Source organism: Colius striatus, chromosome 22 (assembly GCF_028858725.1).
Source record: "Colius striatus isolate bColStr4 chromosome 22, bColStr4.1.hap1, whole genome shotgun sequence".
NCBI classification, from domain to species: domain Eukaryota; kingdom Metazoa; phylum Chordata; class Aves; order Coliiformes; family Coliidae; genus Colius; species Colius striatus.
Window position 1 is genome coordinate 5,582,958 of NC_084780.1, and position 15,374 is coordinate 5,598,331.

The 15,374-nt window shown below is 58.8% G+C and overlaps 1 protein-coding gene across 3 annotated transcripts; it reads left to right on the top strand.

The window, feature by feature from the left end:
• The first annotated feature begins 6,367 nt into the window (after window positions 1–6,367).
• PTPN7 (protein tyrosine phosphatase non-receptor type 7) lies at window positions 6,368–13,632 on the top strand. 3 transcript variants are annotated; one of them, XM_062013694.1, is made up of 10 exons: window positions 6,368–6,447; window positions 7,775–7,994; window positions 8,444–8,627; window positions 8,972–9,056; window positions 9,260–9,336; window positions 10,310–10,447; window positions 11,217–11,333; window positions 11,855–12,015; window positions 12,553–12,666; window positions 13,158–13,632. In XM_062013694.1, exons 2-10 carry the CDS (start codon window positions 7,873–7,875, stop codon window positions 13,249–13,251), a joined length of 1,092 nt encoding a protein of 363 aa, XP_061869678.1. In that variant the 5' UTR covers window positions 6,368–6,447; window positions 7,775–7,872; the 3' UTR covers window positions 13,252–13,632. The 3 variants fall into 3 exon arrangements, with proteins under 3 accessions (XP_061869678.1, XP_061869680.1, XP_061869679.1); XM_062013696.1 differs by having other exon boundaries at window positions 11,858–12,015; XM_062013695.1 differs by lacking the exon at window positions 6,368–6,447 and adding an exon at window positions 7,019–7,073.
• The last annotated feature ends 1,742 nt before the right edge of the window (window positions 13,633–15,374 follow it).

Consider the following 15,374-nt stretch of genomic DNA (forward strand, 5'->3'; position numbering starts at 1 on the left):
CTCTCCCTGGGCTGTCATTAGCACAGTGTTTGGCATCTGGGCTACGAAGCCACGCTGTCCTGCTTCTCCCATGGGTGCAGCTGGGCTGGGCTGGCTCCTGGGCCCAGGATGGATTGCCCTGAGCCTGGCTGGGATCAGCTGAGCTGCTGTTCGGCTTCAGCCACTTGTCTGGGAGAGCCTAAAACAACAAACACTGCAGAAGAAGGGAATGTTGGACTGCTTTTTTCCTGGTCCAGTGGTTTCCTGTTGTGTAAGCAGCTCTTCCAGCAGCACTGGGGCAGAGGACTCGTCCATGCAGAGCCTGGTCCCACAGCAGACCCTCACTGAGGAAGCAAGTTCCCACTGCTTGACATCTGGCAGAGAAAAAGCTGACAAAAGACTGTCCCCAGGATTAGCTGTGGCCTTTACCAGAGCCCTGCAGCAGGAGAGAGTGTTATCCTCTACCCTCTGGGCTGAAAGAGCCATAAACACATGCTCTTACTGAGGCCAAAGCAGGCTGGATGCCACTTAATTCCCCAGCCCCACTGGCATTGCTTATGGACAGCTTTCCATGGCCTGACAAACTCAGCACATGCAGGGCCACCAGCTCAGCCCCAAAGCCCAGCACTGCTCCCAGAGGCTGCTGCTGAGGGCAGGGGATGAGGACTGGGCAGTCATGGCACACCACTGCTACACAGCCCAGGAGTGTGGAGCCAATGTCTCCATCTCTGCCACCCCTGCTCCTCCCTGACAGGCCCTCTTGGGGTACTCAGCAGAGCCCTGGACAGCTTTGGTGCCATTCCAGCCTTGGATCTGTCCTCTCTCACCCAGAGCCTGGATGCAGTTGCACACAGCTACTGCCTGGGGTGCTGCTCACCCAGCACCCGCTGCCTTCCCCTGCCCCAGCCCACAGCCCAGCTCCCCCATCTCTTCTCCTGCCTCCCCTCTGTCCCACCTGGGACCATCTCACTGTGTCTCCAGGGTTCTCAGCTCATCTCAAACATCATCTTTCCTCTCCTTTGCTGACCACTGTTAAAAGGAGGCTGTTGGCAGAGAGTCTACCCTGAAAGGCAGCTCTAAGCATCAGCCCCTGGGGACTGTGTGACCCATGGAGGATGCTGACACACGGGGCGGCTGCTGCTGCTTGGATCAGTCCTGGAAGACAGGATCCATCTGGAGCTCCTCAGGGTCCATCCTGGCTCCACACACACTCTGACAGTGACAGAAACATAAACCAGACCCTTGCAGGAATGGAGAAAGGGGCAGATATGGCTGGTCCTGAGCCCAGGCAACCCTGCAGGATGCAGCCCCACACGCAGCATCTCCTCACAGGAGGAAGGACAATGCAGAGAGCTGCTGCCTGCAGCTCAGCCAGTGCTGGCAAAGCAAAACTCTCCCAGGCACCATGCCAGATGCCTTTTATCAGGGGCTCTGGTGCCACCAGCTGCTGCCTTGATTTATTCTCCAGTGCTGAAAGCTGTGTGGTTCCACCCTCTGCCACCTGCACTTGCAGTCAGGAAAGGTGCCCACCAGCAGCTGGGGACCCCCCTTCTCCCCAACAACAGAATAAAACACTAAAGAGCTTGCAGATCCTTAGTTGTTCCTCCTGATCTGGCGCATTTGTGGCACCATGGCTTCCCCACAATGGGCTGAAAGGAGTATTTCTGCTCTCTGGAGCTGGGATAACACAACTCCAGAGCCTCTGGAGGATCGAGGATGTGAATCCAGAGCCTTTCTCTGATCTGCAGGTGTGATGGAGCTCAGGTGACCCTGGGTGCATGTCCCATCTGGAGGACATGGCCTGCTGTGCTCAGGCAGAGCTCTTGCTATGGGGCTCAGGGTGAGGAGAAGGGCTCTTTCTCCATGCTCAGGATCTTGCTGGGTGCTGCATAATCGGGGCATGGCAGCAGCTTCACATTGCAGGGGATGTCTCGCCTTAAAACCATAGAAAACAGCAGGGAAAGCTCTGGAACACATGGCTTCCAGATCTGACAGGCCTCAGCTCTGCAGTTTGCCTAAGAAAAGAGGAAGAGGCTACCAGGATGAGTGGGGAAGTATCTACATGGAGAAAAGATGCCTCCTGCCCAGCAGCAACACACCAGCAGCTGGGAACTGGAGGCACTGGGGTCTCTCAGGTTGGCTTCACCTTGTACTGCTGGTGCCTCAGACAGCCCCAGCTCACCCCCACCTACAAAACTCCACACAGAAACTGCTGGTGCATCTTCCCTGCCCTGTGCTGGGGCCAGTCAGCATCACACACGTGGGCTGCTGAAGAAACTTGGCCCCTGGGGAGTGACAAGCTTGGCATCCTTCACTCCCTGCACCGACTGCACAGGCTCATTAGCTGAGAGTGGGCTATTTTTAACCATCCCTACTTTACTATCTTCTCTCTAGCTGTTATCAGGGGCTGGGAGATGATCTGTGCACCCTTTGTGACAGGCTCCCTGCTGATCCCAGGCCAGATAAGTGTGCAGAAAGCCAGGGCCACTCCCCAAGCCCGGCAGCGTGTGGGTGCACAGCAGAAATGGAAGTGGCTGCTCTCTAACCGCTTCCTTTCTTACCAGCTCTCTCCCTCCTGACAAGTTTGTTTCCTGTTATTGATAATGGCCTCTGCACCCACTCAGGGGTCACCACGCTCAGTGTCCCCAGGAGAAAACAACCCCAGGGGCTGGAGGCAGCTCTGTGGGGAGAGGAAAGCACAGGTCATAGCAATGCCCAGGGATGTGGGGATGAACAACACCGTGGGCCATGGGCATTTGCAGGCCTTTTTGTGCCTTTTTTCATCAGAAGCTGCTTTGTCCTGTGTGCTCTGGGGATGGAGAGTGGCTTGGGGGGGTTTCTTGTTCCTGGGAGCCACCTTCCTGCCCATGCACCTCTCACGGTCTTGCAGCAGGAGCTGTGGTCCAAAGCCTCCTGAGAAGACACCTGGGAGTCTCTTGGCTTGGGACAAGCCACTGTTTGCTGCCACCTTGCCAGGCTTCCCAGGAACAGCAGACAACTGCCTCCCTGGGGGAAACTGAGGCATCCAAAACATTCCAGGCAGCCTTTCTGAAAGCACAGTGCCCTCAGAGGCAGCCAGGGAAGTGCCAGACAAGCCCAAGAAACGCGTGGCTGAGCAGGATGCTGCCAGGGCTGGGGCTGGGGCCTCTCACCCCGCAGCAGTGTGGCCTGGGAGATGAAGGAGCCTCATCCCCATGGCTCTTGCTGTGCCTCTGTGCCCCCTCCATTGGCATTTGTTGGATAAAGAGTCAAAGTCTCAGCTCCTTGGAGATCTGGCCCCATGTGCTGGCTTAGATCCCCTCTACCCTCACCCCTCAACTTCAGGCATGAAGCTAAAATGAATGAGGGGAGCTTGTTCCCACATGAGGGGAGGAGTAAAGCACGTTGACATAAAGCATCCTCACACTAGAACACCTTTCCCAGGGGAGCCAAGGCACCCCTCCTCACCCCACAGCAGCACCCACTCTGCCTTGTTGCTGACCCCAGAGACGGGGCTGGTGGTTGACTCACTTTGCTTCTGCCTTGCTGCTTGCAAAGCTGGAAGCAAGCTCAGTTTGTTTGCAGATGAAGAGCTCATTCCAGACACCTAAAGTAGTTATGCAAAGAAGAAAACCCCAACCCCAACAGTTAAGCAAGAAATCCAGGTGATTAATCATCCTCTTGGCTCTCCTTGAGGAGAGGGGCAGGAGTGCAGGAGCTGGCAACATCAGTGGCGGATGCCCGGAGGAAAACCAAACGGCATTTGCAGCGGGAGCAAACGCTGCACACACCAGAGGAAGGTCACACGTCCTCTGCTGCCTCCGCTTCTCTCTGCCCGGGATCAGCCCCATCCCGGCGGGATGCCCCGGGGCTCAGGCCGCCGTTCCGCGCTGCTCCGCGGGCTCTGCGCTCCCGCAGCCCCACGGGCACGGGCTGGGGCTGCCGGGGCTGTCCTTGGGAATGGGAGGCAGCTGGAGCAGCCAGACCTCGTTCTTCGGCAAAGAAAGAGGCGTGCATCCCGCAGCTCCCGGAGCGGAGGTGCATCCTGCAGCTCCCGGTGATGAGGTGCTTCCCGCAACTCCCGGTGCATTGATCCTTCCCACAGCTCCCGGTGCAGAGGTGCTCCCAGCAGCTCCCGGTGCAGAGGTGCATCCCGCAGCTCCCGTTGCAGAGGTGCTCCCAGCAGCTCCCGGTGCAGAGGTGCATCCCGCAGCTCCCGGTGCAGAGGTGCTCCCAGCAGCTCCCGGTGCAGAGGTGCATCCCGCAGCTCCCGTTGCAGAGGTGCTCCCCGCAGCTCCCGGTGCAGAGGTGCTCCCCGCAACTCCCGGTGCAGAGGTGCTTCCTGCAGCTCCCGGTGCAGAGGTGCTCCCCGCAGCTCCCGGTGCATTGATCCTTCCCGCAGCTCCCGGTGCAGAGGTGCATCCCGCAGCTCCCGTTGCAGAGGTGCTCCCCGCAGCTCCCGTTGCAGAGGTGCTCCCCGCAGCTCCCGGTGCAGAGGTGCTCCCCGCAACTCCCGGTGCAGCGGTGCATCTCGCAGCTCCCGGTGCAGAGGTGCTTCCCGCAGCTCCCGGTGCATTGATCCTTCCCGCAGCTCCCGGTGCAGAGGTGCATCCCGCAGCTCCCGGCTGCCGGCGGTCCCCTTGCCGCGGAGCCCCCGCTCCCCGCCGTGCCCAGGCTTTGCGGGATGCTGGTGCTCATCCCACAGCCCTTCCCCACGCCCTCCGGGAGCCGAGCGGACGCTTTGAGCGGAGGCTGCTGAATGCTCAGGCAGCCGTTTCACCTTCAAGCCCGTGAGCGATGCTCAGGCAGCGTCCAAAATCCTGCAGGACGTGCTGAGCCCGTCAGTCGTGTCAGCGGGAGCTGGACCGGCCCTGCCAGAGCGCCGGACACAAAGGTGACAGATGCCCTGAGGCAGTGGTGCGGGGGGCAGACCCTGGGGAGTGAGAGCAAGGGGCAGTGGCTGTGTTTTGGGGGCTAGTTGGGTGTCTGCCTGTGCTGAGGTGACTCAGAGGGTGTGAAGTGAAGAGAGTGTGTGGATCAGGGCAGCTGGGACGGGACAGTCGTGCTCAGGAGGCTGGAGTGGGCACAAGGATTGGGCTTTAGTGGGAGGAATGAGTCCCAACCTGAAGCTGGGAGCTGCTCTCTGCAAAAGGGACACTGTGAGGATCCCAAATGCTTTGCAATGGCCATCAGATCTCTGAAATCACACTGGGACACAGGCTGGGACACTTCAATTGGCAGCACACAGGGAGCTCTTGGCCTTGGCCTCCATAAAAGGGTTTTTTCCACACTTTTACAGCTTGACCTTGTTTCTTGGATAAAATCACGTTTTAGTGAAAGGTTCCCATCTGCTTTGGGGAAAAAGGGGCCAAAATGCAGCTGCTGAAGGCCAGTGCTGCCCTCCAGCCTCCTCACTGCAGGGGAGGTGGAAGGAGGAGCCAGCAGGGCAGCCAGGCAGAAAAGGCATTTGGGATGGGGGGGTCTGTGTCCCGTGGTGGCTGCTCAGGACAATGCAGGAGCTGCTGCAGCACAGAGAGGTGAGGGCAGAAGGGGAAGGAAGTGTCTCTGTGTCACAGTGTCTCTGTGCAGAGACCGGCAACGACAAACAGGAAGAGCAGCAGCTGGGCATCAAGGGAAGGATGTGAAGTGCCCCAAGGGCAGAGCTGTCCTACCTGAGCCAGACCCTCCAGGGACCTGCACCCCTCAAATACACCCCCTTCCCTGCCCTTCTGGGGAGGGAGAGCCCGTGTGTCTTCCCTAGGGTGTCTGGGGATGATCCCAAGTGCAGAGGGGTGGTGGTGGCACTCACAGGGACACGGGTTAGGGGGATGGTGAGGTGGCACAAGGACCACTGTGTGCATGGTCAGGCATTGAGAGTGGGAGGCACCGAGCCCTGGCTCACCCCACAGCGGGATGGGGAATGGCTGATGCACAGCCTAGGCAAGGGGCTATGGCCTGCTGGCAAAGGAGTATGGCAGGGTGGCAAGGGCAGGAGGAGTCACCCTTTGGGGCAGGTGGGCTCTGGACACCGCAGGGCAGCACCACCTCAACTTCTGACCTCAACATCTGACCTCAACATCTGACCTCAACATCCCACCTCAACATCCCACCTCAACATCCCACCTCAACCCTGTGCAGCCCCACAGCAGCTCCCAGCCGCCTCTCTGTGCCCCCAGGGGCTCTCACCAGCCCTGGCCACAGCCACAGCGTTGGCACAGGCCCCCCACACACACCCCCAAGTGGGGCACCCCGGGCTTTGGGGGGTGTCAGGGCTGTGCCTGCAGGCTCAGGGCCGGGGTTTGGCCATGGGGAGGGGTGATGTGGCCGGTGTGTGGGCGGCAGGCAGGGTGGGGGGAAGGAGGGAGAGGAAGCGGCAGAGGCAGCAGCTCCTTTGATAAGCGGCTTCCTGAGCGCTCTCAGAGCCTGGTGGCAGATCCACACGCGTGGGGCTGGGCTGGGAAGGACGGAGCCCGTGCCATGGGGCAGCAGGTAAGGCACCAGCCCGGCTGTGCTGCCCACCCTGGGGACGTGCTGGCTGCTGGGCAGCCCCTGGCAGGGCTGGGTGCTGGGTAGGGCAATGGGGACGCTCTCCCTGCAGGTGCTGGGGCTCGTCCCGGGGCTCTCCTGCCTGCCAGGGTGTCTCCTGGTGTTCCCTAGCCTGTGCGTGGGGGATGGCTGCTGGGGTTGGAGGCTCTGGTCAGGGTGTCTCCTGGTGCTGCAGCTGCTGGGGATCTCTCCTGGGGAGCAAATGCTCATGTCCTGCCTGGCCAGGGGATACCCCAGTGGCACAAGCCCTCCAGGGCACCTGTGTGGGGTTGGTGTGTGTGGTGGCGGTGGCATTGGCACCACAGAGAGTGATGGGGAACAGCTCCTGCCCTGTCCAGTGTTCCCAAACCGTCCCAGTTCTCTGCAGGACCTCCCTGAGCTGATGGGGTAACAGGGGCCAGCTGGAGGTAACTTACCCCACTGAGGTAACTGAGACATTACCCACCAAGAGCTTTGACTCTGCAGCATCTCCTGTCCCTTTGAGTCCATCTCCTCAGACGGAACTGGGGATGGGAAGGAGCTTCACAATCCCAAGGTGCTGCCTGTACCGTGAGGAGCTTTGCCCAGAGGTGAACCAGCATCATCTGCATCTCCTCATCACTGCCAGGGGCTGTCTGGTGATGATGGAGCCCTGACACCCTCCTCCAGCTGGGCTCCCCCATCACCTCTTGCTCAACCATCCAGATAGAGCAGTTTCCTCTTGGCAGTTGCTGAGACTTGTGGGATGGAGGAGGCTGTCCCAAGGTCATCCCTCCCTTGCCAGAGCCATGAAGCTGTTGGAGGTGCCTGGCCTTGTGTCTCCTAACAGCAGGAGCTGGGCAGGCTCCCTGAGGTGCCTACAGCCCACCTCATCTCACCTGCCTGATGCTGCTTGTGCAGGTCCCCACTGTCCCTCCTCCCCAGCACATCCCCAGGCTGGAAACACAGGGCAGTGTGTGCTGCCTGTGGAGGTGGAGAGCATCTTGGGCTCCCCCAAACCAGAGCATGCTCCCCCAGACAACACAGGGTGAGGTTGTGCTCCACTCAGTGTGAGCAGATGGTGCTGTGCCCAGGGCCAGCCCTGGTTGTCTGTGTGGGCTGCAGTGCTGTGGCTGTCCCAGAGGGTGATCATGCTGAGAGCTCTCCCTGCATCTCCCATCTGGATGCAGGGGCTGGGGGTGCTGGTCCCAAGGCAGCTGAGGACATAGAACCTGTCCTTTGCTTAGGGACCATCCATCAGGAGGTCTGCTCAGCCTCATCATATCTCTCAGACTTGCCTCTTCTTTTCCAGCTGCTTCCCTTCTGATGGCTCCCTAATTCCCTGGGAGCTGAAAGCCCCTCAGGACTGCTCCCTGTGCTCTGGGACAAGGGCTTTGTGGTTGCCACAGCATGGTACAAACCTGCTTGGTGTGCTCCAGAGCTCATAACAGCAGCCTGGCAGCCTGGGCAGCCATGGACGGGACGGACAGGTCCAGTCCCTCTGCCAAGAAGCACGTGCGTCTGCAGGAGAGGTGAGTGTGGTGCCTGCAGCCCCAGCCCTGGGCAGGAGATACCCCCAGCACAGCTCATCCCCAGGGTACCCCCAGCACAGCTCATCCCCAGGGCCTGGGCTCCCCAGACTTCCCTCCTTCAGCCCAGTCTTGCAGCCTGCTGCCTGCCCACGGTGCAGATGCCAGGGCTGAGGTGGAGGCAGCCCTGAACCATGCACCATCCCACCCTGGGCCAAATCCAGACCTCATTCTTTGGGGGCTTTCCAGCAGAAAGGTGAAGTGACTGTTTCCTTGTTCCTCACCCCCTGTGTCTCCTGGGGTCTCTGCCTGGCTCCTTCCTCCATCCTTTGTTATTTACTGCCTGGCTTTTGCTCAGTGCCGGGTGGTTTTAGCTGGTGATATGATGGGATGGGCTGTCCCCCTGTCCTGGGGTGGAAGAAGGTCAGCCAGGGACCTCTTTGCCTCCCCAGGAGGGGCTCCAACGTGTCACTGATGCTGGACATGAGCTCACTGGGGAGCGTGGAGCCCATCCAGCCTGTCTGCACCCCACGGGACATCACACTGAAGTTCCTGAGAACATCCAGCCATGTGCTGAGGAGAGAGGAGCTGCAGGAACATGCCCAGAGCCTGACACAGCTCCAGGAGGAGTTTTCAGTGAGATACTCCCTTCCTTGCTCCCTCCTGACTTGAGCTATGCCAGGGGAGGCTCTGAGCCCAGCACCAGTGGAGGGAAGGTGATGGGGGCAAACAGGGGCAGGGAGTGACCTGGGTACCTCCTGGCTGCCCCATCCCTCATGCACACAAGCATCCCTGGAAGCCTGTCCTGCCCTCCCAAGGCCTTCTCCAGAGTGGCCTCTCTGGAAGGTGTCCCACCACATCTGGGGTGAGGATGGGGCTCATCCCATCCAGTGACACTGCCCAGGGACCAACTCTGCTGTGGCACAGGGCCACAAGCCCCAGGGATGGAGCTTCCTCACTCTTGTCCTCTCCCTCTGCAGAAAATCCCACCCAACTTTGTCAGCCCAGAGGAGCTGGAGATCCCTGGACATGCCTCCAAGGACAGATACAAAACCATCCTCCCCAGTAGGTGCCCCCAGAGCCCTGTGTGTGTGTGAGCCCTGTGTTATGGGGCTGTGTGTGTGCCCTGGCTGTGAGGACGAAAAGGGGGCAAGAAGAGGCCCAAGGGAGGGTGCAGAGAGCTCTGAGCTCCATCCTGCTGGCAGGGAGGATGGGCAGGGGCAGGCTCTGAAGGCTGTCCCCAGGGTAGTGCCCACTGTGTGTTTCAGACCCCGAGAGCCGTGTCTGCCTCAGGAGGGCCGGGAACCCCCAGGAAGATGATTACATCAATGCCAACTACATCACAGTGAGTGATGCCCAGGGGAGGGCAGGTGGGCTGCCAGGTCCTGCAGCCCAGCATCAGGCCCCACAGCCCTGCCCAGCCCTGTTCTGTGATCCAGGAATTCCCTCTGGGCTCAGAGGGGTTTGGTGTGGTTTCCCAAGAGGGAGGTGGAGAGGAGGGCACAGCTTGGCTTTGACTCCTCCTGGGGTCCCTTTCCACAGGCTGCATCCCCAGCCCCAGGGCTGTGACTTTGTGCCTGTGGCAATGAGCCCTCCAGGCTGTGGTCTCACTTGCCTCACCTTAAAACAGGCTCTTGTGTCAGCCAGGTGCCAGCTTTGCTTGGATGACAAAGGCTCCTTGCTGAGCAATTCAGCTCGTTCCAGCACCCTTCCCCTTGCATGGCCTGAGGGTGCAGCTGGAGCTGGGGAGCACTGAGTAGCCTTTTCTTTTCTGATGGTGCTTGTGGGTGTGATCCAAGGAGACAGGAGTGGTGAGAGCTGCAGCATCCTGTGGTAAGGGCCAGAGTCTCACTTTGGACACGTTCCTGTTGGGAAGCTCATGGTCCAAATGAAGGTTTGAAGACAGGCAGGGGAGGATTTACTGTTAGAACAGTCAAGGTGTATGTGAGCACGTGGCATCCTCCCTGTCCCACACCCCAGCACACATGCACTGACACATCCCTGCAGGGAAATGGCATTTCCTCACCCCTTCCTTCCACTTACCTCTCTGAGGGTGCAGGAATTTGTGGGCACATCATCAAATCAGTCTCCCAGGCTGCTCCTGGCACTCTGGGGAGGCACAGGGAGGCTGGAAGAGCTCTGCAGGTGTTGGGTCACATCAGCCCCCAGCTGGGTTTGGATGCTTTACCTGATCATGAGGAGTTGAGGGGAGGTGGTGACACCTCCAGCCTCTCAGCTGCAGAGGAAGAAGAGCACTGTGAGGGCTGGAGGGGGCTGGAGCCGGGCTCCCTGCGTGACTGAGGGCTGTGTGCTCGCAGGGCTATGCGGGACGGCCCCGGGAGTACATCGCCACGCAGGGCCCCATGCCCAACACCATCACTGACTTCTGGCACATGGTGTGGCAAGAGGAGGCCCCTCTCATCATCATGATCACCAAGCTCCAGGAGCGCAAAGAGGTACCAGTGTCCCTCCCCAGGCCCAGGCGCAGCAAAGGGTGGGATGGGGCAGTGACAGGGTAAAGGGTTCTGTGTAACTGAATGTGGGGGCTGAGCACCACTGGCTTTCTCTGCTTTGCTCTCAGAGGTGCCCCTGAGCAGTCACACATGGAGGGGGCAGAGCCCCAGGGCTGCAGCCTTGGTCTCATCTGGCAAAGGCTCTTCTGATGTGGTCTCTGCTGCTCTGGGCATGCTTTGCCAGCTGGGTAATGGGATAAAGAGATTAGGGCAACCCCTGGGAGAAGCAGTGTCCAGCAATGTCCCCCCAGCCCTGAGCAGCCCCTCCTGGGCTCTCAGCTGCTGTATCCAGGCTGGGCTCTCAGTGGGAGCCCTGGCTCCCCATCCAGGCAGCATCAACCCAGGGGAACTCCCACTCTCTTTCCTGGCCGTGTCCTTCCTCCCTGGCCGCTGCAGCATCCCTGTGCCCACAACCAGCAGACCTGGGTCCCCCTGAGTCTGGCAGGACATAGACCAGCCCAAACACAGCTCCCATGGACTGGGGAGAGCCATGCAGCCCTGGGGTCTGAAAGTGGCATGACAGAGGGTGCAGAGGGAGCAGATGTTGGGAGAAGGATCTCTCCCTTCCTCAGCTTCCCCTCAGCATCCCTCACATCCACCTTCCCCACTCCCCCACACCTCTGAGCGATGGCCCTCACCAAGAGCACAGCTCAAACACCCAGCAGCTGCCTCAGGCATCTCCCCAGCCCCAAAGCCTGCTGTGTCCTTGCAGAAGTGTGTGCACTACTGGCCTGAGGAGGAGGAGGAGGGCACCTTCGGCCCCTTCACCATCCGCCTGCAGCGGCTCAGCGACTGCGGGGAGTACGTGATCCGGGACCTCTCCATCCAGGTGGGTCTGGGCTCTGTCCTGGGTGAAAGGGGTCCTGATTGGGTTGTCTTGTGGGATGGCAATGCTGTGACACAAGAGCAGAGATGACATGGCTTGGAGAAGTGAGCTGTCTGCCAGGGGAAGGGTGTGCAGAGCTCCTGGCTGCACAAGGAGGCTGAGGGGGAGCAGGGGGAGCTCCCTGCAGCCCGTGTGCACTGGGCCATTGGGCTCTGCCCCAGGGGCTCTCTGTACTCACCCTGGGCTGACATTAGCCAAAATGATTTTGCTGGCTTTGCCTGGGCTGTGGGGACAGTACTGGGACACTGCATCTGTTGCCATCCTCTGGGATGTGACATTTCCCAGTGTCCCTGGCCCAGGAGCCTTTCCTGGTGTCTGGCAGAGGCTCAAAGAGGGATCTGGGACTAGAGCAGCTGAGATGGGCACAGGGTACTTGGCCTGTTCTTGGGCTGGGCTCTGTGCCCTGGCCAAGCCGCACGGGTCCATGCTCCCACACCCTGAGTTCTCTCTCTTCTGTGCTGGAGAAGCTTGCAGGTGAATGCCGTCAGGTCAAACACATCCTCTTCCCTTCCTGGCCGGACCAGCAGACCCCTGAGTCAGCCAAGCCCCTGCTCCACTTGGTGTCCAAGGTGGAGGAGACTCTGCAGGCTGCAGCCAGCCCAGGGCCCATCATTGTGCACTGCAGGTAGGAGCTTTCCCCTCCCCTCAGCCCCTCACCTTGGCGTCAGATCCACAGCTCAGGCTCCTGCTCCCTGTGCCCTGGAGCATGTCCTGCAGCTCAGCTGTGAGGCTTTGTCAGGGCAGCCCTCCTGGAGGAGGTGACCTCACTGCTGAGTGAATCTGGGGACAGAGGAGCAGAGCACCCAGTTATCCCTACACAGCACACTGGGCCTGTGATGGGGCAGTGCCCAGTGCCCCCAGTGCCTGGGGCTGGAGCACAGCTGGGAGGGGAAGGGGCTGCAGGATCAGGGGCACAGACTGCTTTTGTGCCTCCAGAACAGCCTCAGCTGCTCTGTGCAACACAGCAAGACCCCCCCTTGCCATGGCAGAGTGACACCAGCCCCTGTCTTGTAGTGCCTGGCTGAGGAAGTTGATCTGGCAGCCAGGACTGGCACCACAACATCCCTCTAGGAAGAAATCCCAGCAGCAAACCCATCCAGGAGTGTGTGTGGAGCTGAGATGGGTGCTGTGGGTGCTGAGCAGAGCTGTGTGTGTCCCCCAGTGCAGGCATTGGCCGGACTGGCTGCTTCATTGCTACCAGGATGGGGTGCCAGGAGCTGAGGGCCAAGGGCCAGGTGGATGTCCTGGGCATCGTGTGCCGCCTCCGCATTGACAGGTGGGTGCTGAGAGCACGAGGGTCCTGCTGGTTGCCAGGCTTAGGGGGAGGGATGTGGGAACAGGCAGCATGAGGAGACATAGGGCTGATTCCTGATGGAAACCAGAGGAGCTGCTGACAGACACAGATGTGCTGGTCCCCCAGTGCCAGGGAAGCTGCAGGAGCTGCCCTCAGGGTTATTGGAGCTCTGGGGACCTGGGGATGTGAGGGAGAGAGCTTTGAACCTGGCAGCCTGGCTGCTCACTGCAGCTCAGCCACTAAACCCACAAACACTCCATTTCTGACCCTTTTCAAGAAGTACCAGGAAAAACTGAGAGCCAAATCAGTTGCCAGGCTGCATTTTGAAGAGCCCAGCAATGCTGCTCAGCACAAACACTCTCTGGGCAGTTCTGCTGCCTGTTCCAGGAGGACTTGGATGTGGTGGGTGAAGCAGGAGTGTTTGTGCCCTGGGGGGAGGGGGCTGTCAGTGGAAACCTGCCTTTGCCTTGCAGGGGTGGGATGATCCAGACGAGTGAGCAGTACCAGTTCCTCCATCACACACTGGCTCTCTATGCTTCCCAGCTGCCTGAGGCTGGAGGCCACTAATGCAGAGCTGCCAGCTCCTGCTTCCACCCCTCCTGCCCCAGCCTCAGGGCCACCTCCACCAGACTCCCTCCTGCTGCTGCCTTAGGAGCAGCGTGAGCATCCCTCAGGGTGAGCAAACCCATGGGGATCCTGGCCTTGTCACCCTGGGGACAAGCAAGGGTTGGGTTCACATGAGGGTGCTTGAGGTGGCTGCTGCTGCCTTGGGGCAGGTACCACCCATGGAAAGAAGCTTTGGCTTTCAAAACCTGCAGCTTTCACACCACCCAGAAGAGCAAACTGGGGGAGGAGGCTGAAGCTGGGACAGCCCCAGGAGCTCAGTTTGCACAGCAATGTGTACCCCATTAAGCACAGTGCTGGTGGAATTACCTTAGGAATAAAGAGAGCCTCTCTCCTGGCTGCAGATGGTCTGTGGGCAGAGGCTGTGCTCTTCACAGGTGTGTTTTTTCACTGGTAAATTGGAGGGGGAGGGAAGGAGGAGAAATATTTTGGCACAAAACAGGGAGATGCAAATATCCTGTCAAGTATTGTCAAGCTATTCCAAAGTGGCCTTCAGCCCGTGGGCATTGCACACCCTCCTGGGCAGTGAGGACTCGTGAGGGGCTGCCTGGCCTGTGCCCACGAGCCCTGATGTGGGTGAGATCCAGGGGAATAAAGGGTCATTCCACTTGCTGTGACAGCCTGAGCTTGCCTTGGCTCTCCCAGCATCCTCAGGTCAGGGGGTGGTGTATGGACTCCCTGTTGCACCCAGCACACCTGCAGCAGGGCCCTGCAACACCCAGCTCCTTGGAAGAGCAAGGTATTGTGGTAAGATGTGCCAAAATCCAGTGTTCTGAGGATTCAATAACAGATCTGCAGCTGGGAGAGCCATGTAACCACAGGTGAGTCTCCAACAGATTCCTCAGGGGCTCCAAGTAATCAGTGACCAGGAAGGACAAATTTGAAGGCTTCCTTTGACATTTCAAGGCAGCACTGGAGTCCCCAGAGCTCATGGAGCCCTGTGAGAGCACCCAGGTGCACTCTCAGCCAGCAGCAGAGGGATGGATTGACTTGGTGGCTGTGAGCATGGGACTGCATCAGCTCATGCTGGTCATTGGTGACCCAGTGGTTAAACCCTGAGACAGGGGAATGCCAATCCCTTACCCACCTTTACATGGGCAGACAGTTGAGTTTCTTTAAGGAACTTGCTTGAGCAATCACATGGAAACCTTCTGGGAATTCCAGCTCTGCTGTTGTGTGGAGAGGTGCTGGAGCACAGCTGCCTCGTGCACAAGGTGCTCTGCCCACTCCCACCTTCCTGGCACAGAGACCACCAGCTGCCACTGCTGCAGACCTGCTGGGGAAGAAAACTTAACTACACAACAGCTGGAGAAGCAGAGACGTCCCTTATTTGATGATGCCCACCAGGGACATGGGATCATTCCCAAAGAATGTCCAACACAGCATCAACATTAACAGACATTTATACCCAACACTCTACTGTTCATGTTTACCTTGCATGCAAAGCCTGCTTAGCATTGTTCATCAAGTTTGCCCTTTGTTACTTTTACACATTACACCACTCATTGGTTGCTCCTTTCTTACACAAGTTACACATCTTCATATCTATTTCCAAGTCACTTGGCCAACTGACTGATAGAAGCTATTGATCAGCTGGTGCTCTGGACCAGGATGTTGTGAGGCTTCAGGACACTGAACAGCCTAATGGTTAATATAACAAACCCTTTCCTTCTTCCTCTGAAGGAATCACTCACAACATTGTTCTTGGATATTTTAAGGCTTGCAGGTGCATGGATCTAAACAATCTCCCTCGTTATCACTCTTATTCCCATCCCCTCCTTGCCATTTCTCATTCATGCTCTTCTCTTTGGGAGCAGCTTCACCCAGGAGGCCTAGGTTTTGCTAACTTCCTTATGACCAGATCTGGATTGTGCCACCACAAGCTGTGAGAGCTGCTCCTAGGGGTGTGGAGGGTACAGGGGGTGCTGAGGTTTAAGGCACAGAGTGTGGGGGTACAGGAACTACAGGGTGTAGGGGAATGGGGTCTGGTGATGCCACAAAGGTGCCAGTCAGAACTCAGTAGCCCATGAGACTATTAAGCAGGTAGTTTTATTGCAGTAGTACAC

Bases quoted from the DNA above. Each gene is read 5' to 3' on its own strand.
- PTPN7 (XM_062013694.1), top strand. From the start codon at position 7,873: ATGGTACAAACCTGCTTGGTGTGCTCCAGAGCTCATAACAGCAGCCTG. The intron at 9,057-9,259 runs GTAGGTGCCCCC...TGTGTGTTTCAG, and splicing joins ATACAAAACCATCCTCCCCA to ACCCCGAGAGCCGTGTCTGC. The intron at 10,448-11,216 runs GTACCAGTGTCC...GTGTCCTTGCAG, and splicing joins AGCTCCAGGAGCGCAAAGAG to AAGTGTGTGCACTACTGGCC.